The sequence below is a fragment of the Oncorhynchus mykiss genome, chromosome 2 (genome assembly GCF_013265735.2).
Source record: "Oncorhynchus mykiss isolate Arlee chromosome 2, USDA_OmykA_1.1, whole genome shotgun sequence".
In the NCBI taxonomy this organism is placed as follows: Eukaryota; Metazoa; Chordata; class Actinopteri; order Salmoniformes; family Salmonidae; genus Oncorhynchus; species Oncorhynchus mykiss.
The window spans coordinates 3406822-3428850 of NC_048566.1; the positions used below are offsets into that span (position 1 = coordinate 3406822).

The following is a 22029-nucleotide window of genomic DNA, read 5'->3' on the forward strand; positions in this document are numbered from 1 at the left end:
GTCACAAAAAACGATACAACCTTTCAGTCCACTAAGACAAAAACTTTCTAACACTGAAACTGAAACTAATTAATATAACACTTTTTTTTAAAAATTTTATTATACAACTTAAACTAAATAAAAACGATCAAATCAGATTTGAAAGTTAAATGAAATTAAACTCAATTCAAAGTAAAAAATAAAAATAAAAAAACGAATTGAAAAATAAATATATATATAATAACCTTGGACCACTAGCTTTTGGGGTGAATTCTATTTCAATTCCAGTAATTTCAGAAAGTAAACCACATTCCAATTTCAATGTACTTCCTGAATTGTCTGGAATACACCCCAACCCTGCGACCTACTCCTTGTGAACATTCAACACAACTGTGTCACGTTCAGAAACTAGATCAGTAGGTGGGATAATGTAGAGTTATTAGAGGTGAGGGGGCCATCCCATCCGCCACCTACTGTTCCTGTTGCTCCTGCCTCAGTCCGTGATACAACTGACAGCTCTGTACCACGCCTTGGTAGGCTACTGGCTATATCAGCAGTCAGCACTAATTCTCGCATATTCGCCAACTGTCACAATAGCATATTGTTGTTAACTACGACTGCACAGAGAGGACGTCGAGTTTTTCTTGAGTCGGCATAAATGCTCGGGATGTATTTCAATCAATGAACAGCAATGAGATTGTAGAAGCGCTTTATTTATTTCTTTGGTAAAACCTTTCTTTCTTTCTTTCTTTCTTTTTTTACGGAGGAGCGACTTCAAACCTTTACCATGCATAATGGACGAGTTGACAACCTCTTCGTTTAAAACCACCGGTTCCAAATGGTTGCTTCCAGTCAGCGATTTCTTTGGATTCCCATTGGATCAGGTAATCTACACTTTTCCAAAATGGGGGGGGGGGGGGGGGGGGGGTGGAATCGATTTGCTTAATTAAAGTCAGTTATTTGAATGTAAAATGATCGTATTAAGTGTCTTGTCCTGCCATAACCCTGGAATGACATGACAACGTTCTGGTCATCTGACTTGGCATTTACACACAATTACATTTGCATAAGTATATGTAGAGACATTCTGCTTGTATCCAAACTAAACACAGAATATAATTGAAAGATTATGTTGTCCTAAGGCAAAAACACACACTATGAATGCATGTAAGAGTCTTGTCAATATCTGGGGGCGTCATGTCTCCGATGCAGGTGAACTTCTTGGCATGTCAGGTGTTTGCCCTTGGTGCATCCTTCTGGTTCCGTCTTTACCTCAGCCCTCAGTTTTCCAGCCCCGTGGTCCGACATGCCGTCGCCACACTCTTTGGCCTCTCCTTTGTCATATTCTGTTTCGGCTGGTAAGGATCACTCTGGTGCACTGGTTAGATGAGGGTATACAGGTTAAAACAATGGTCGGATCACTCTGGTGCACTGGTTAGATGAGGGTATACAGGTTAAAACAATGGTCGGATCACTTTGTTGAATGGAGGACACTACAACAGATAGACCCAGTTTAGTCCTAATCACCCAGTTTAGTCCTAATCACCCAGTTTAGTCCTAATCACCCAGTTTAGTCCTAATCACCCAGTTTTTAACAGTAACCTATCATTTGTTTTGTGTTGTTTTGGTCGCTGCAGGTATGCAGTCCATATCTCCGTCTTGGTGATGGTGTGCTACAGGATTCTGGTCACAGCTGACATCCACAACATTCACAGGTAAACACACACCATCACGTCTCCCAGGCAGACACTTGTAATAACATCTTAACCACATGGGTCCTTCTTTGCTAACATGTTGATGACAAGTTAAGCTAGATAGGAAGTGGGAGCTGGACCAGACTGTCTCTATCTCTATATCTCTCTGTCTCTGTCTGTCTGTCTGTCTGTCTGTTTCTCTCTCTCTCTCCTCTCTCTGTGTCTGTCTGTCTGTCTGTTTCTCTCTCTCTCTCCTCTCTCTGTGTCTGTCTGTCTGTCTGTCTGTCTGTCTGTCTGTCTGTCTGTCTGTCTGTTTCTCTCCTCTCTCTGTGTCTGTCTGTCTGTCTGTCTGTCTGTCTGTCTGTCTGTCTGTCTGTCTGTCTGTCTGTCTGTTTCTCTCCTCTCTCTGTGTCTGTCTGTCTGTCTGTCTGTCTGTCTGTGTCTGTCTGTCTGTTTCTCTCTCTCCTCTCTCTGTCTGTCTGTCACTCTGTCTGTCTGTCTGTCTGTCTGTCTCTCTGTCTCTCTCTCTGTGTCTGTCTGTCTCTCTGTCTCTCTGTCTGTCTGTCTGTCTGTTTCTCTCTCTCCTGTCTGTCTGTCTGTCTGTCTGTCTCTCTGTCTCTCTGTCTCTCTGTCTCTGTCTCTCTGTCTCTCTGTGTCTGTCTCTCTGTGTCTGTCTGTCTGTCTCTCTCTCTCTGTCTCTGTGTCTGTCTCTCTGTCTCTGTCTGTCTGTCTGTCTGTCTGTCTGTCTGTCTGTCTGTCTGTCTGTCTCGTCTGTCTGTCTGTCTGTCTCTGTGTCTGTCTGTCTGTCTCTCTGTCTGTCTCTCTGTCTCTCTGTCTGTCTCTCTGTCTCTCTGTCTCTCTGTCTCTCTGTCTGTGTGTCTGTCTGTGTCTAGGTCCTGGAATGTGATGAATGTAGGTAGAAAACAGAACAGTAACACTGCTGAGGTTTTCCATTAGGGATTCCTTGGAGGAGTCTAGATAGAGACGGCATTGTTCCCTGTGCCATCGCCCATCGCCTCGCCCACTCCAGTCAAAGAAAGATGGGTCGCTGGGTTGTGGGTTACTGTGTGCTAAAATACCATGTTTCACCCTACAGCATGTGTGTGTACTGTCCATCTCCAGTTGTACGTGAAGGTGATTGCTAAGATGAACACGATCCATTCCACCTCGTAGTTGATCATTCTCCCGTATGCAGATGAGGAACTACCAGACTAAAACATGAAAAAGGTTTAATTCATTGAAAGTGCCACTCATTCTTAGCATGGAGGGATGTAGGATGTTACTCTGTAGTTACATGTTCTCAATCTGAATTACATATTAAATATGAGTTTTTATTTCATTTTATTTCACCTTTATAAAGCAGTGCGACACAAACAACAACACAGAGTTACACATGGAATAAAACAAACATACAGTCAATAATACAATAGAATGTCTATATAAGTCTATACACAGTGTGTGCAAACGAGGTAAGGCTATAACTAGGCCATTGTGGTGAAGTAATTACAATTTAGAAATTAAACACTGGAGTGATAGATGTGCAGAAGATGAATGTGCAAGTAGAGATACTGGGGTTCAAAGGAGCAAAAGAATGAATAACAGTATTGGGATGAGGTAGTTGGATGGGCTATTTACAGATGGCCTGTGTACAGGTGCAGTGATCTGTGAGCTGCTCTGACAGCTGGTGCTTAAAGTTAGAGAGGGAGATAAGAGTATCCAGCTTCAGTGATTTTTGCAATTCATTCCAGTCATTGGCAGCAGAGAACTGGAAGGAAAGGCGGCCAAAGGAGGTGTTGGCTTTGGGGGTGACCAGTGAGATATACCTTCTGGAGCGCGTGCTACGGATGGGTGTTGCTATGGTGACCAGTGAGCTGAGATAAGGTGGGGCTTTACCTAGCAAAGACTTATAGATGACCTGGGGCCAGTGGTTTTGGTGACGCATATGTAGTGAGGGCCAGCCAACTAAAGCATACAGGTCGCAGTGGTGGGTAGTATATGGGGCTTTGGTGACAAAACGGATGGCACTGTGATAGACTGCATCCAATTTTCTGAGTAGAGTGTTGGAGACTATTTTGTAAATGACATCGCCGAAGTCGAGGATCGGTAGGATAGTCAGTTTTATGAGAAAATTTTTGGCGGCATGAGTGAAGGACGCTTTGTTGCGAAATTGGAAGCCGATTCTAGATTTAATTTTGGATTGGAGATGCTTAATGTGAGTCTGGAAGGAGAGTTTACAGTCTAACCAGACACCTAGGTATTTGTAGTTGTCCAAGTCAGAACCGTCCAGAGTAGTGATGCTAGTCAGGAGGGCAGGTGCGGACAGCAATCGGTTGAAGAGCATACACTTAGTTTTACTTGCGTTTAAGAGCAGTTGGAGGCCACGGAAGGAGTGTTGTATGGCATTGAAGCTCATCTGGAGGTTAGTTAACACAGTGTCCAAAGAAGGGCCAGAAGTATACAGAATGGTGGGATGTAGGATGCTACTCTGTAGCTTCATGTTCTCAATCTGATTTACATGTCTCCTCCAGGTATACTATGATCACAATCGTGTTCTCGATCTGATTTAAATGTCTCCTCCAGGTATACTATGATCACGACCGTGTTCTCGATCTGATTTAAATGTCTCCTCCAGGTATACTATGATCACGAACGTGTTCTCAATCTGATTTAAATGTCTCCTCCAGGTATACTATGATCATGGCCGTCAGCTACCTCGCAGTGTGTCAGGTGAGCAGAGTCTTCATCTATAACTATGGGATCCTCTCAACAGACTTCTCTGGGTAAGTAGCCATGTTGTTCCAATTCCACCTCTCTCTCTTTCTCTCTTTCTCCTTCTCTTTCTCCTTCTCTCTCTCCTCTCTTTCTCCTTCTCTCTCCTCTCCTTCTCCTCTCTCTCTCTCCTTCTCTCTTCTCTCCTTCTCTCTCTCTCCTTCTCTCACTCTCCTTCTCTCCTTCTCTCTCTCTTATTCTCTCTCTCTCTCTCTCTCTAACTCTCTCTCTCTCTCTCATATATATATGTTGAATCTGCCACTCCCCCCTGGTTAGTTTCTGTCTGTTATCTGCAGGTTTTCTTGGTTCTTGCAGAGATTATGAAGCACTGCCCTAAACAAATAATACAGCTGATAAAACAGTCAGTTAGTTTAACAGTACCTGCCGCTGCCATGCTTGCTATACTGTTGCTATTCTTTGCCAATGCTAATGCTAATTATGCTATTATATGCTATGCTAATTATGCTATTATATGCTATGCTAACTATGCTATTCCTAACCCTAATCAATGCTAACCTTCGCTAACAAACTGTGCTTTCTCTGCAGACTGCAGGCAGGCTGAATGGTGAATGAACTGAATCACACTGTACTGCTGTTGACTGGATAGACAGCACCATCACTGGGATCTGATGCTCCATTCACGTCTGTTGCTCTGCTTTTTCTCAGTCCATCTGGCTACTATCAGCCCTGTTTCTCACTGTGCCTCTGCTTAGACTATAACCTCCAATCTCATACACTTTGAAATACGGTGCACAGTGTTAACACATTGTGATATTCTATTGTGATGTAATGTAGAACACCTGGTTGTTTTAGATGGGTTCTAGAATCAATCAGCATAGTGGTGATGTAATGTAGAACTCCTGGTTGTTTTAGATGGGTTCTAGAATCAATCAGCATAGTAGTGATGTAATGTAGAACACCTGGTTGTTTTAGATGGGTTCTAGAATCAATCAGCATAGTAGTGATGTAATGTAGAACACCTGGTTGTTTTAGATGGGTTCTAGAATCAATCAGCATAGTAGTGATGTAATGTAGAACACCTGGTTGTTTTAGATGGGTTCTAGAATCAATCAGCATAGTAGTGATGTAATGTAGAACACCTGGTTGTTTTAGATGGGTTCTAGAATCAATCAGCATAGTGGTGATGTAATGTAGAACACCTGGTTGTTTTAGATGGGTTCTAGAATCAATCAGCATAGTAGTGATGTAATGTAGAACACCTGGTTGTTTTAGATGGGTTCTAGAATCAATCAGCATAGTAGTGATGTAATGTAGAACACCTGGTTGTTTTAGATGGGTTCTAGAATCAATCAGCATAGTAGTGATGTAATGTAGAACACCTGGTTGTTTTAGATGGGTTCTAGAATCAATCAGCATAGTAGTGATGTAATGTAGAACACCTGGTTGTTTTAGATGGGTTCTAGAATCAATCAGCATAGTGGTGATGTAATGTAGAACACCTGGTTGTTTTAGATGGGTTCTAGAATCAATCAGCATAGTAGTGATGTAATGTAGAACACCTGGTTGTTTTAGATGGGTTCTAGAATCAATCAGCATAGTAGTGATGTAATGTAGAACACCTGGTTGTTTTAGATGGGTTCTAGAATCAATCAGCATAGTAGTGATGTAATGTAGAACACCTGGTTGTTTTAGATGGGTTCTAGAATCAATCAGCATAGTAGTGATGTAATGTAGAACACCTGGTTGTTTTAGATGGGTTCTAGAATCAATCAGCATAGTGGTGATGTAATGTAGAACACCTGGTTGTTTTAGATGGGTTCTAGAATCAATCAGCATAGTAGTGATGTAATGTAGAACACCTGGTTGTTTTAGATGGGTTCTAGAATCAATCAGCATAGTAGTGATGTAATGTAGAACACCTGGTTGTTTTAGATGGGTTCTAGAATCAATTTCTGGCTCCCGAGTGGCGCAGCGGTTTAAGGCACTTGCATCACAGTGCTAGAAGTGTCACTACAGACCCTGGATGGATCCCGGGCTGTATCACAACTGGCCGTGATCAGGAGTCCCATAGGATGGGGCACAATTGGCCCAGCGTCATCCTGGTTAGGGTTTGGCCTGTGTAGGCCGTCATTTGTAAATAATAATTAGCACTTAACTGACTCGCCTAGTTAAATATATATTTTAAGATCAGCATGGTAGTGTTGTCATGTAGGTTCATTGCCGTTCACTAATAGTGTGTCTGTGTGTCACATCCTCTGGTGCCAGCGTTCTAGACCTGACAATGCCAGTCAGTGTCTGTTGACTACGGCTCACGTAACATAACCATACAAAGGACATGCACACACACAAACACACACACACACACACACACACATACACTCTCTCTCTCTCTGTAAGTGCATGCCATGCTCTCGTACAGAGCGTGTGTGTGTTCCTGCATGTGTCACACCAACAAAGAGGTTATTCTATGTAAACGTCTGAATGAAAAGCACCAAAGAATGAGTGATAATTTATTCCTCATGTACAGTTAGGCTGTAATGAAATGCTGTTCACATTCCATTTCTGTCCCTGTTAATGTCCTCAGTGAGCGTTCGACTTTATAAACTAAATATTGTGTTTCCTCCCTTCAGGCCGTTGATGATAATTACCCAGAAAACCACTATGTTAGCTTTTCAAGTGCATGATGGTAAGGAATGTCCAGGGGATCGTAAGGGATCCTCTTCTTCGTTTTCTTACAACATCCTGTGGGTTTGTCTTTGTTCTTTTGATGTTTGGGTTGAAAAAAAACGATATCTCTCTCATCCCTACGTCTCCACGGTTTCCAGGTATGTGTAAAAAGCGCGAGGACCTCACGGCCAATCAGAGGCTCCATGCTGTAGAGTATGTATTCATTACGGTATATACATTTAACTTCCATAGACATGCCTTGCAGTGTGCGTTGGCTCAGTGTTGATGACAGGAACATAGGTTGTGTAGACTTCTGAAATCCACAGCATGACATCCACCATACACATCTACCATCCACCATACACATCTACCATACACATCTACCATCCACCATACACATCTACCATACACCATACACATCTACCGTACACATCTACCGTACACATCTACCATCTACATCTACCGTACACATCTACCATCCACCATACACATCTACCGTACACATCTACCGTACACATCTGCTGTACACATCTACCATCCACATCTACCGTACACATCTACCGTACACATCTACTGTACACATCTACCGTGCACATCTACCGTGCACATCTACCGTACACATCTACATACACATCTACCATACACATCTGCCATCCACATCTACCATCTACCGTACACATCTACCATCCACATCTACCATCCACATCTACCGTACACATCTACCATCCACATCTACCATCCACATCTACCATCTACATCTACCGTACACATCTACCATCCACATCTACCATCCACATCTACCGTCCACATCTACCATCAACATCTACATACACATCTACCATACACATCTACCATCTACATCTACCGTACACATCTACCATACACATCTACATACACATCTACCATACACATCTATCATCTACATCTACCATACACATCTACCATACACATCTACAGTCCACGTCTACTGTAAACATCTACCGTACACATCTACCGTACACATCTACCATCTACATCTACCATACACATCTACAGTCCACGTCTACTGTAAACATCTACATACACATCTACCGTACACATCTACCGTACACATCTGCCATCCACATCTGCCATCCACATCTACTGTACACATCTACCATACACATCTACATACACATCTACCATCTACATCTACCATCTACATCTACCATACACATCTACCATACACATCTACCATACACATCTACCATCTACATCTACCGTACACATCTACCGTACACATCTACCATACACATCTACCATCCACATCTACCATACACATCTACCGTACACATCTACCATCCACATATACCGTACACCTCTACCATACACATCTACCGTACACATCTACCATCCACATCTACCGTACACCTCTACCATACACATCTACCATACACATCTACCGTACACATCTACCATCCACATCTACCGTACACCTCTACCATACACATCTACCATACACATCTACCGTACACATCTACCGTACACCTCTACCATCCACATCTACCATCCACATCTACCATCCACATCTACCATACACATCTACCATACACATATACCGTACACATCTACCATCTACATCTACTGTACACATCTACTGTACACATCTACCGTACACATCCACATCTACCATACACATATACCGTACACATCTACCATCTACATCTACTGTACACATCTACTGTACACATCTACCGTACACATCTACTGTACACATCTACCGTACACATCTACTGTACACATCTACTGTACACATCTACTGTACACATCTACTGTACACATCTACTGTACACATCTTCCGTCCACAAATTACATTGATATTAACTACTTGTCTGTGCACGTCTTCTCACTCAACGTAAACAAGAGCCTAGAATGACATTGATGTTGTCAGGAGAAAACTATTTATTTTCTACAATGATGGTCTAGGAACAGTGGGTTAACTGCCTTGTTCAGGGGAACAGTGTGTTAACTGCCTTGTTCAGGGGAACAGTGGGTTAACTGCCTTGTTCAGGGGAACAGTGTGTTAACTGCCTTGTTCAGGGGAACAGTGGGTTAACTGCCTTGTTCAGGGGAACAGTGGGTTAACTGCCTTGTTCAGGGGAACAGTGTGTTAACTGCCTTGTTCAGGGGAACAGTGGGTTAACTGCCTTGTTCAGGGGAACAGTGTGTTAACTGCCTTGTTCAGGGGAACAGTGGGTTAACTGCCTTGTTCAGGGGAACAGTGGGTTAACTGCCTTGTTCAGGGGAACAGTGGGTTAACTGCCTTGTTCAGGGGAACAGTGGGTTAACTGCCTTGTTCAGGGGAACAGTGGGTTAACTGCCTTGTTCAGGGGAACAGTGGGTTAACTGCCTTGTTCAGGGGAACAGTGGGTTAACTGCCTTGTTCAGGGGAACAGTGGGTTAACTGCCTTGTTCAGGGGCAGAACAACATATTTTTACCTTGTCAGCTCAGGGATTCAATCTTGCAACCTTTCGGTTACTGGCCCATCACTCTAACCACTAGGCTACCTGCCGCAAAGCATGATCAATCAATGTCCCTTCTCTTTCCTATCCTCTACAGTCAGCTCCAATACATAATAAGTTACGAGCTCTCTCTGTCTCTTTGTCTCTCTGTCTCTTTGTCTCTCTGTCTCTCTCTGTCTGTCTCTCTCTCTCTCTGTCTCTTTGTCTCTCTCTCTCTCTCTTTGTCTCTTTGTCTCTCTCTCTCTCTCTTTGTCTCTCTCTCTGTCTCTTTGTCTCTCTCTTTCTGTCTCTCTGTCTCTCTGTCTCTCTCTGTCTCTCTGTCTCTGTCTCTCTCTGTCTCTGTCTCTGTCTGATTACAGTCTCCAATGTCTCTTTCTTCCTCTCTTCTACCTCCAGCTCCAAGCCGTCTCTGATAGAATACCTGAGCTACAACCTGAACTTCCTCAGTATCCTGGTGGGACCCTGCAGTCACTATAAGGACTACATAGACTTTATAGAGGGGAGACACGTTCAGAGGAGGCTGAGAAGGCTTTCAGCGTCCAACACTGGACAGAATGGATATGATAAAGTCTCAGAGCCCTCACCAATGGTAAGACTGGGTACAAGTAGAGTCCTGTTAGTCACAGAGCCCTCACCTATGGTAAGACTGGGTACAAGTAGAGTCATGTTAGTCCCTCACCTTTGGTAAGACTGGGTACAAGTAGAGTCATGTTAGTCACAGAGCCCTCACCTATGGTAAGACTGGGTACAAGTAGAGTCATGTTAGTCACAGAGCCCTCCTCTATGGTAAGACTGGGTACAAGTAGAGTCATGTTAGTCACAGAGCCCTCCTCTATGGTAAGACTGGGTACAAGTGGAGTCATGTTAGTCACAGAGCCCTCACCTATGGTAAGACTGGGTACAAGTAGAGTCAAGTAAAGACGTACTTTCTTTCAGAAACTATATTGCCATTAAGTGTATCTTCTATGTGTATAATAACAATGTAATTACACTACTAACAACATAGCAGCATATTATCAGGTGTTTTCTTTGCCAAATAAGATGTTTTAAATAACTCACCTGGCTCATTAAAAAGTAGTTTCCCTGATGGCCATGAACGATCTGACTCTCTCCCTCTGGTTTTCAGGCTGCTGTCACACGTAAACTGCTGATCTGTGGTGTGTGCATGGTTTTGTTCCTGACCCTCACCAAAGCGTTCCCCGTCACATATAACGTTGACAGCCATTTCGTCAACGAGGCACCTTTCCTGACCAGACTGACGTATGCCTTCTTCTCTATACAAGCCGCCAGACCCAAGTTCTACTTCGCCTGGACTTTAGGTGAGGCTTCACCCACCCAGTGTAGTGTTGGCTATTGTTAAGTTCATTCATATTGGGGAAAGTTCATTCATTCATTAATATTGGGGAAAGTTCATTCATTCATTAATATTGGGGAAAGTTCAGTCATTCATTAATATTGGGGAAAGTTCATTCATTCATTAATATTGGGGAAAGTTCATTCATTCATTAATACTGGGGAAAGTTCATTCATTCATTAATACTGGGGAAAGTTCATTCATTCATTAATATTGGGGAAAGTGCATTCATTCATTAATATTGGGAAAAGTTCATTCATTAATACTGGGCACAGTTAATTCAGTTATTCATTAATGTTGGGGAAAGTTAATTCAGTCATTCATTAATATTGGGGAAAGTTCATTCATTCATTAATATTGGGGAAAGTTCATTCATTCATTAATATTGGGGACAGTTCATTCATTCATTCATTAATATTGGGGAAAGTTAATTCAGTCATTCATTAATACTGGGGAAAGTTAATTCATTCATTAATACTGGGGAAAGTTCATTCATCCTTTCATTCTTCCATTCATGTGTTTGTCCCAACAGCGGATGCCATCAACAACGCAGCAGGTTATGGTTTTAAAGGTGTGGATGAAGCTGGACAGGTGTCCTGGGACCTCATCTCCAACATCAGTATCTGGGGGATTGAGGTACGTTTGGAAACAACAACAATAACAACAACAACAGCAAAAACACTTTTTGAACTTTTAGCTTTGCAGAATGACTTTAGTCATTTAATATTGAACTCTCTCTCTTTTTGCAGACAGCAACTAGCTTCAAGAAGTTCATAGACAACTGGAATATTCAGACTGGTGTTTGGCTCAAAACGTAAGTATTAATTCTACCGAGATATTCTACCGAGATATTCTACCGAGATATTCTAACGAGATATTCTACCGAGATATTCTGCCGAGATATTCTGCCGAGATATTCTACCAAGATATTCTACCAAGATAATGTCCACATATGCATAACATTAGTACAAAACCAATTTTCTGTACATTCATGAATGTTTATTTTATTCTGTTAACTGCATAACAATATATCTGACCCAGGTCTGTTTATAACTCCTCTCTCTTCAGTGTGTGTTACGACCGTGCTCCCCGTTACCCCACAGCCCTGACCTTCATCCTGTCTCCTCTCTCTTCAGTGTGTGTTACGACCGTGCTCCCCGTTACCCCACAGCCCTGACCTTCATCCTGTCTCCTCTCTCTTCAGTGTGTGTTACGACCGTGCTCCCCGTTACCCCACAGCCCTGACCTTCATCCTGTCTCCTCTCTCTTCAGTGTGTGTTACGACCGTGCTCCCCGTTACCCCACAGCCCTGACCTTCATCCTGTCTCCTCTCTCTTCAGTGTGTGTGTTACGACCGTGCTCCCCGTTACCCCACAGCCCTGACCTTCATCCTGTCTCCTCTCTCTTCAGTGTGTGTTACGACCGTGCTCCCCGTTACCCCACAGCTCTGACCTTCATCCTGTCTCCTCTCTCTTCAGTGTGTGTTACGACCGTGCTCCCCGTTACCCCACAGCCCTGACCTTCATCCTGTCTCCTCTCTCTTCAGTGTGTGTTACGACCGTGCTCCCCGTTACCCCACAGCCCTGACCTTCATCCTGTCTCCTCTCTCTTCAGTGTGTGTTACGACCGTGCTCCCCGTTACCCCACAGCCCTGACCTTCATCCTGTCTCCTCTCTCTTCAGTGTGTGTTACGACCGTGCTCCCCGTTACCCCACAGCTCTGACCTTCATCCTGTCTCCTCTCTCTTCAGTGTGTGTGTTACGACCGTGCTCCCCGTTACCCCACAGCCCTGACCTTCATCCTGTCTCCTCTCTCTTCAGTGTGTGTTACGACCGTGCTCCCCGTTACCCCACAGCCCTGACCTTCATCCTGTCTCCTCTCTCTTCAGTGTGTGTTACGACCGTGCTCCCCGTTACCCCACAGCTCTGACCTTCATCCTGTCAGCTCTATGGCATGGAGTTTACCCCGGATACTACTTCACCTTTATTACTGCTATCCCCATCACACTGGCAGCTAGAGCTGTGAGTACCTTTATTACTGATGTACCCATCACACTGGCAGCTAGAGCTGTGAGTACCATTATTGCTGCTATACAAATCACACTAGTAGCAAGAGCTGTGAGTACCCTTATCACTGCTGTACCCATCACACTGGCAGGGCTGTGAGTACCAGTATTACTGCTATACCCATCACTCTGGCAGATAGAGTTGTGAGTACCATTATTACTGCTACACCCATCACACTGGCAGCTAGAGCTGTGAGTACCATTATCATTGCTACACCCATCACACTGGCAGATAGAGCTGTGAGTACCATTATCACTGCTGTACCCATCACACTGGCAGATAGAGCTGTGAGTACCATTATTAAAGTTGTACCCATCACACTGGCAGCTAGAGCTGTGAGTACCATTATTACTGCTATACCCATCACACTGGCAGATAGAGCTGTGAGTACCATTATCACTGCTGTACCCATCACACTGGTAGATAGAGCTGTGAGTATCATTATTACTACTGTACCCATCACACTGGCAGGGCTGTGAGTACCATTATTACTGCTGTACCCATCACACTGACAGATAGAGCTGTGAGTACCATTATCACTGCTGTACCCATCACACTGGCAGCTAGAGCTGTGAGTACCTTTATTACTGCTATACCCATCACACTGGCAGGGCTGTGAGTACCATTATTACTGCTGTACCCATCACACTGACAGATAGAGCTGTGAGTACCATTTACTGCTGTACCCATCACACTGACAGAGCTGTGAGTCTTTCTCTCGCTCTCTTTCTCTCGCTGTCTTACTCACTCACACACACACACACACACACACACACACACACACACACACACACACAGCACTCACCTCACGTGTCTCATCATCTCAGCCTCACCCAGGGCCGACCATCCCCGTGTTCTCTCTCCTGTCTCCCACACCGCAGGTCCGTAAGAACGTCCGGCAGTATTTCCTGTCCTCTCATCCTGTGAAGCTCGTCTATGACGTAGTGACCTGGGCAGCTACTCAGCTGTGTATCTGCTACACCGTCATGCCCTTCCTACTGCTGGCAGTAGAACCTACCATGCAGTACTACAGGTGAACATTCATTTAGGTTATTTTTTCCTTACTGGCCAAATGTGTCTCTTTAACGATGACGGTCGTATGTAGCCTGGCCCCTGATCTGGATGTGCTATCATGTCAACTTCTTGGCATGACAAGGAGTGTAATGTTAGCACAAACAGACTGGTACCCAGGCTAGGTCGTATGTGTAGAATTTAGTAGCTTAGTGTTCTATTATCTTATTAATAAGCCCTGGACACAATGTTCCTCAGTTGTCTTTATGGAGGACAAGTGTGTCATCTCTAACCGTCAGTTGTCTTTATGGAGGACAAGTGTGTCATCTCTACCGTCAGTTGTCTTTATGGAGGACAAGTGTGTCATCTCTAACCGTCAGTTGTCTTTATGGAGGACAAGTGTGTCATCTCTACCGTCAGTTGTCTTTATGGAGGACAAGTGTGTCATCTCTACCGTCAGTTGTCTTTATGGAGGACAAGTGTGTCATCTCTACCTTTTCTCTTATTCTATCCATCTTTGGTGTTTTGGTTTCAGTAGCATTTCATCACATCTTCTTTCCCCCCCTGTAGGTCAATGTACTTCCACATTCACATCATCAGTATTCTGACTGTGATTGTACTGAGCCAGAGCCACAAACCAAGAGGCAGCAGCAGCAGCAGCAGCAACGGCACCAAGCCTGGACCGTACGATCCTCATCCCCAGGCCCAGCCTCAGCTCCAGCCCTACAACAACAACGTGAAAAGAAAGTGAAGTGTCCCTCTGTGTGAGGAGGCAGCCAGAGACCTGAATGGGCCCACTGGGTCAGACAAAGACGTCTCTGTGTGTCCACAACAAAGAGAGAGCTCAGCGGGGTGTAGGGGGGGCTGAGAGGGGCTCAGAGGGGCCGAGGGACTGTGCCTGCTGGCTGGTCGGCCTTGCCACCCTGTACATCCAACACTTCTACTGCCAGGCTCCTAAAAGGCCTCTCTCTGCCCTGCTTGCCAATTCTCTGTTCTTTCTTTCCAAGTGTGCACTTGTTCACTTCCCTGCATGGATCTGAAAGGAAAGGACTGGCATACGATCTCCCTCTAGTCCAGCCCATAAACTCACCAATACAACACTTTTCATTCAATGTGTGGGAAGCTGTGCACAAGTGAGATAGTATACTTCAGGAGAAAGATCTGAGAACTGGGCTCACAGACAGACGGACGGACGGACGGAGACCCAGAGACAGACGGACGGACAGACGGACAGAGACCCAGAGACAGACGGACAGAGACCCAGAGACAGACGGACAGAGACCCAGAGACAGACGGCCAGAGACCCAGAGACAGACGGCCAGAGACCCAGAGACAGACGGCCAGAGACCCAGAGACAGACGGACAGAGACCCAGAGACAGACGGACAGACGGACAGACACCCAGAGACAGACGGACAGAGACCCAGAGACAGACGGACGGACGGACAGACAGACAGAGACCCAGAGACAGACGGACGGACAGACAGAGACCCAGAGACAGACGGACGGACGGACAGAGACCCAGAGACAGACGGACAGAGACCCAGAGACAGACGGACAGAGACCCAGAGACAGACGGACGGACAGACAGAGACCCAGAGACAGACGGACGGACGGACAGAGACCCAGAGACAGACGGACGGACAGACAGAGACCCAGAGACAGACGGACGGACGGACAGAGACCCAGAGACAGACGGACGGACGGCCAGAGACAGACGGACAGACAGCAACAGACAGACGGACGGACAGAGACCCAGAGACAGACAGACAGACAGACAGACAGACAGACAGACAGACAGACAGACAGACAGACAGACAGAGACCCAGAGACAGACAGACAGGTCCTAGAATTAGATGTGGCTGGCCCATTTCTTTTACATCTTACATCACTAGTTGTAGATATTATGTCAAACATGTTCATACCCTTAGGGGTTAGTGAGATATTAATGGTGTCTGTTTATTGTTGTATGAATACAGGAAACATTATCCCTCAGGATGGCAGGTAGCCTCGAGGTTAGTGTTGGGCCAGTAACAGAGATGAAAAATCTGTCGCTGTGCCCTTGAGCAAGGCACTTTAAACCTAATTGCTCCAGGGGCTCTGTACAATGGTGACCCTGACCGTGACCCCACTCTCTGCAGGTGTCTCAGGGGGAGTTGGGATATGGTGATCCTGACCGTGACCCCACTCCCTGCAGGTGTCTCGGGGGAGTTGGGATATGGTGATCCTGACCGTGACCCCACTCCCTGCAGGTGTCTCGGGGGGAGTTGGGATATGGTGACCCTGACCGTGACCCCACTCCCTGCAGGTGTCTCAGGGGGAGTTGGGATATGGTGACCCTGACCGTGACCCCACTCCCTGCAGGTGTCTCAGGGGGAGTTGGGATATGGTGACCCTGACCGTGACCCCACTCCCTGCGGGTGTCTCAGGGGGAGTTGGGATATGGTGACCCTGACCGTGACCCCACTCCCTGCAGGTGTCTCAGGGGGAGTTGGGATATGGTGACCCTGACCGTGACCCCACTCCCTGCGGGTGTCTCAGGGGGAGTTGGGATATGGTGACCCTGACCGTGACCCCACTCCCTGCAGGTGTCTCAGGGGGAGTTGGGATATGGTGATCCTGACCGTGACCCCACTCCCTGCAGGTGTCTCGGGGGAGTTGGGATATGGTGACCCTGACCGTGACCCCACTCCCTGCAGGTGTCTCGGGGAGTTGGGATATGGTGACCCTGACCGTGACCCCACTCCCTGCAGGTGTCTCGGGGGGAGTTGGGATATGGTGACCCTGACCGTGACCCCACTCCCTGCAGGTGTCTCAGGGGGAGTTGGGATATGGTGACCCTGACCGTGACCCCACTCCCTGCAGGTGTCTCAGGGGGAGTTGGGATATGGTGACCCTGACCGTGACCCCACTCCCTGCGGGTGTCTCAGGGGGAGTTGGGATATGGTGACCCTGACCGTGACCCCACTCCCTGCAGGTGTCTCAGGGGGAGTTGGGATATGGTGACCCTGACCGTGACCCCACTCCCTGCAGGTGTCTCAGGGGGAGTTGGGATATGGTGATCCTGACCGTGACCCCACTCCCTGCGGGTGTCTCAGGGGGAGTTGGGATATGGTGACCCTGACCGTGACCCCACTCCCTGCAGGTGTCTCAGGGGGAGTTGGGATATGGTGACCCTGACCGTGACCCCACTCCCTGCAGGTGTCTCAGGGGGAGTTGGGATATGGTGATCCTGACCGTGACCCCACTCCCTGCAGGTGTCTCAGGGGGAGTTGGGATATGGTGACCCTGACCGTGACCCCACTCCCTGCAGGTGTCTCAGGGGGAGTTGGGATATGGTGATCCTGACCGTGACCCCACTCCCTGCAGGTGTCTCAGGGGGAGTTGGGATATGGTGACCCCACTCCCTGCGGGTGTCTCGGGGGAGTTGGGATATGGTGACCCCACTCCCTGCGGGTGTCTCAGGGGGAGTTGGGATATGCAAGAAATACACTTGTGTGTGACAGCACAATCCTTTCGAAAGATTCGTCCCAAATGGCACCCTATTCCCTGTATAGTCCAGATGGGTTCTGGTCCAGATGGGTCCTGGTCCAGATGGGTTCTGGTCCAGATGGGTTCTGGTCCAGATGGGTTCTGGTCCAGATGGGCCCTGGTCCTGGTCTAGATGGGTTCTGGTCCAGATGGGCCCTGGTCCAGATGGGCCCTGGTCCTGGTCCAGATGGGTTCTGGTCCAGATGGGTTCTGGTCCAGATGGGCCCTGGTCCAGATGGGTTCTGGTCCAGATGGGTTCTGGTCCAAAGCAGTGTAGTGTATAGAGAATAGGAGCTGTTTGATTCGGAACATAGTTATGAGGCTCTAGTTAGGAGCTGTTTGACTCGTTTTTAACAGTGGATGCTGTACATCAGGTCTCCTAATATTCATTTCATGTGTCTCTATGTATTTGAGAGGATGGACAAGTTTACTTTTATTTGGCAGGAAGTTGAGATTTCATTAATTTTGTCCGTTTAAATAAGAAAAGAAATGTAAATGTTGTATTAACTTTAAAGTCTCACAGTCTCAGATGAGGTGCAGGAAGCACCAATGACTTCTGAAGGAAAGTCTTTGGGTTCTGTCCCGAATGGCACCCTATTGCCTGTGTAGTGCACTACCTTTTTAAACAGGGCCTTATGGGGGACGCAGACGTTGACTTTGTTTCAGGGGATGATGTGGAAGTCTTCTATGCCTCAGAAGAAGGTCCAAGATCTTCACACTACAAGATCTTCAACATTTCAAGTCCTGAAGCAGCTGAACCACTAATGATGCTAATATGAAGAGTGTCTGGACACTACACACTACACGCTACACACACACACACACACACACACACACACACACACACACACACACCACACACTACACACACACACACACACCACACACTACACACACACACACTACACACACACACACACACTACACACACACCACACACTACACACTACACACACACACTACACACACTACACACACTACACACTATAATTCTAGTCAGGACACCATAAACTGTTGAATAGTTGTTTTTTACCCAGACGGTTTGAATGTGTCTTCTTTTTAAAAATAATTCCACCAATCAAGTTATTAACCAATATTAAGAGCATAAAGAAATTACAAATGATCAATGTGTGCCTTTTAGCCTTTTGATTGTGTCTTGAATAATACCGTCAAATTGTATCGTCAGTAGCATAACGTTCACTATGGCGACACAATGGCAATAACATAAGTTGTATGTAACTACTATGAGCCCATATGATAGAGGAGATAGTTACTGATCTGATCTGATCAATGGAGACAAGACGGCAACATACTGTACAAGATGTCCATCTTCAGATAACTATCTTCCTCAACCACAGAAAAGCTGGTTCAGTCTCATTCCAGGTGATCCGTCATCTCTAGAGGCGGCAGGTAGCCTAGTGATTAGAGTGGAGGGGCGGCAGGGTAGCCTAGTGGTTAGAGTGGAGGGGCGGCAGGGTAGCCTAGAGCATTGGACTAGTAACCGGAAGGTTGCAAGTTCAAATCCCTGAGCTGACAAGGTACAAATCTGTGGTTCTGCCCCTGAACAAGGCAGTTAACCCACTGTTCCTAGGCCGTCATTGAAAATAAGAATTTGTTCTTAACTGACTTGCCTAGTTAAATAAAGGTAAAATAAATAAAATGGAACTGAAGGGGTTAATTTGTTTTGTTGTCAGAATGTATACATGTAAAACCTCTGTCTAAGACTCCCTAGGGGGATGTTATTAAGTTGATTTTTCCTCAATGAGCTGACCTAAAATATATAATTGAATACAACTACAATCAGTCGACCACCACCCAGCTACGTCGAAGAAAATACGAACTGTTGTTATACTCGTTCTGCGGAGAAGAAAACCACATCTTGTTATGTATGGACTCTGAATGCCCCACGATAATGAACATGAAAACTCACGAGAGTGGCCTTGGAAGACAGCAGGGGGAGCTATCAAACAGACGACTTCACACTAGAATCTGGAGCTCGATCAAATGGTGTGATACTTCATACATCACGTCTGTGGCCATCCCTTCCTACTGGAGAGTTATCCTCCCACGGGAATTTGTTCCAGAATGCATCTCTCAGAATTTAAAACGGCATAAACTTCAGGCTTCAAATCTGTGTTTGATGTGATATCACTGTTACCCAATTCCTGTCCTCCAGTACCCCCAACAGTCCAACTCCAGGCCCCCAGTACCCCCAACAGCCCAACCAGTCCCCCCAACAGCCCAACTCCAGTCCTCCAGTACCCCAACAGCCCAACTCCAGTCCTCCAGTACCCCAACAGCCCAACTCCAGTCCTCCAGTACCCCCAACAGCCCAACTCCAGTCCCCCAGTACCCCCAACAGCCCAACCAGTCCCCCAGTCCTCCCAACAGCCCAACTCTTGTACCCCCAACAGCCCAACTCCAGTCGTCCTCCAGTACCCCCAACAGCCCAACTCCAGTCCTCCAGTAGCTTCAGACAAACTCACCTGATTCAACTTGTCGTGTGCTACCAACATAAACGTGGGCTGTTGAGGGGACACAAGGATGTCCGTCAAACACAGAGGGATGCTATGTTAGCTAGCTGGCTATGGTTATCCAACAGAGAGGGGTGCTATGTTAGCTAGCTGGCTATGGCTATCCAACAGAGAGGGATGCTATGTTAGCTAGTTGGCTATGGCTATCCAACAGAGAGGGATGCTATGTTAGCAAGCTGGCTATGGTTATCCAACACAGAGGGATTCTATGTTAGCAAGCTGGCTATGGTTATCCAACAGAGAGGGATGCTATGTTAGCTAGCTGGCTATGGTTATCCAACAGAGAGTGATGCTATGTTAGCTAGCTGGCTATGGCTATCCAACAGAGAGTGATGCTATGTTAGCTAGCTGGCTATGGCTATCCAACAGAGAGTGATGCTATGTTAGCTAGCTGGCTATGGCTATCCAACAGAGAGGGATGCTATGTTAGCTAGCTGGCTATGGTTATCCAACAGAGAGGGATGCTATGTTAGCTAGCTGGCTATGGTTATCCAACAGAGAGTGATGCTATGTTAGCTAGCTGGCTATGGCTATCCAACAGAGAGTGATGCTATGTTAGCTAGCTGGCTATGGTTATCCAACAGAGAGGGATGCTATGTTAGCTAGCTGGCTATGGTTATCCAACAGAGAGTGATGCTATGTTAGCTAGCTGGCTATGGCTATCCAACAGAGAGGGATGCTATGTTAGCTAGCTGGCTATGGCTATCCAACACTGGAACTCTTCCAAGTCAAGGTAAACATTTAGTTTTATTAATTTATTGCTAAACTGCTTGCTGCTGACTGTACACTGTACACTGTACTGCATGATTGTAGCAGGTTTACTAACGCGTTAGTTAGTTCCAGTAGCTATGTTGACTATGAAGTTAACATGGTGACAACGATGTAGGCTGTGTGTAGCGGTTATGGTATGTATGTTGGGCTAGGAATGTTCTCTTTCTTGTCACAGACAGCTGATGTGTTGTGCACTGAAGTCCACAACCGAAGGGAAAAGGCGACCGGAGGAGCGCACGTAGATGCGAGAAGGAATTATACAGCGATCAAAGTGATCATGCTGTTCGTATGTGGCTGCTATGAAAGTCAACTCGGTTTGCTTGTATTCAGGGGTGTATTCATTCCGCCGATTCTGTTGAAAAACGTTTCTTAAACGGAAGCAAACGGGAGAAAAAAATCGAGGATTAACATACCTACATTTGTCCAATAGAAACTCTTGTTTGCAACTGTTGGACTAATGACTACACCCTAGATCAGCTAGATGCAGGCAAGAGTGTTGAAGGCGGTATTGAATGTGTCACTGTCTTTCACCTTGATTACTCAACTGTCTCTCAACCTGTGTACACCTACGCTGTAATCTTTTATTCATAGTCTAGGACGGTTGCAGCAACCTCATGATGGGGACATGGAAAATGTGAGTATCACGTAGTAGTCTAACCCTATCGATGTTACGTTGAACTGGGTGAATGGAATATGAACGACAGTCATCCAATATGCTGGAATAGAAATAAGTCCGTGCTCATGAAAAAAAAAAATGGTCCTCCCTCATCTTAAACGGCACCAACCGCCACTGGTAGATGGTAGAGCCACTGGTAGATACAAAAAAAAAGACATTGAATGTCCCTTTGAGCATGGTGGAGTTATTAATTACACTTTGGAATGGGGTATCCAGGAGCGCCGGCAGGGATTTTGGGTCCCATTAAAAGATACCACATTGGGCCCCACCACCACAGGCCACACCAACCCTGCAATTGCTGTAACCACACACCCCCAGAACCCAATCGACCCATTCAACGCTTTAAATAACTCTGCCTTGCAGCTCTCATGTAGTCCAAAATTTACTGTACGATATTTTACTGACAGTGAGCTGTGAATTCACTATCTAATGGAAGACTGATCCCCTCTATAAGAAATGTGCTGAAGGCTATCTTTTTACAGTCTAAATGTCATTTTAATGGGAAAATTCTTGAATGGAAAATTCCCTTAACGTTA

General features: G+C 45.9%; 1 protein-coding gene across 2 annotated transcripts; it reads left to right on the forward strand.

Moving 5' to 3' along the window:
• The first annotated feature begins 365 nt into the window (after window positions 1–365).
• Window positions 366–15278, forward strand: mboat1 (membrane bound O-acyltransferase domain containing 1). 2 transcript variants are annotated; one of them, XM_036935245.1, is made up of 14 exons: window positions 366–512; window positions 746–863; window positions 1192–1337; window positions 1617–1694; window positions 4358–4453; window positions 7034–7089; window positions 7229–7283; window positions 9948–10140; window positions 10678–10870; window positions 11438–11541; window positions 11655–11719; window positions 12794–12926; window positions 13853–14004; window positions 14553–15278. In XM_036935245.1, the coding sequence occupies exons 2-14, from the start codon at window positions 774–776 to the stop codon at window positions 14731–14733; spliced, it is 1542 nt and encodes a 513-aa protein (XP_036791140.1). In that variant the 5' UTR covers window positions 366–512; window positions 746–773; the 3' UTR covers window positions 14734–15278. The 2 variants fall into 2 exon arrangements, with proteins under 2 accessions (XP_036791140.1, XP_036791131.1); XM_036935236.1 differs by having other exon boundaries at window positions 369–863.
• The last annotated feature ends 6751 nt before the right edge of the window (window positions 15279–22029 follow it).

Excerpts from the sequence above, each read along its gene's own strand:
- mboat1 (XM_036935245.1), top strand. The coding sequence starts at position 774 with ATGGACGAGTTGACAACCTCTTCGTTTAAAACCACCGGTTCCAAATGG. Across the intron at positions 4,454-7,033 it reads CTCTCAACAGACTTCTCTGG|GCCGTTGATGATAATTACCC; the intron begins GTAAGTAGCCAT and ends TCCTCCCTTCAG. Across the intron at positions 10,141-10,677 it reads TCTCAGAGCCCTCACCAATG|GCTGCTGTCACACGTAAACT; the intron begins GTAAGACTGGGT and ends TCTGGTTTTCAG.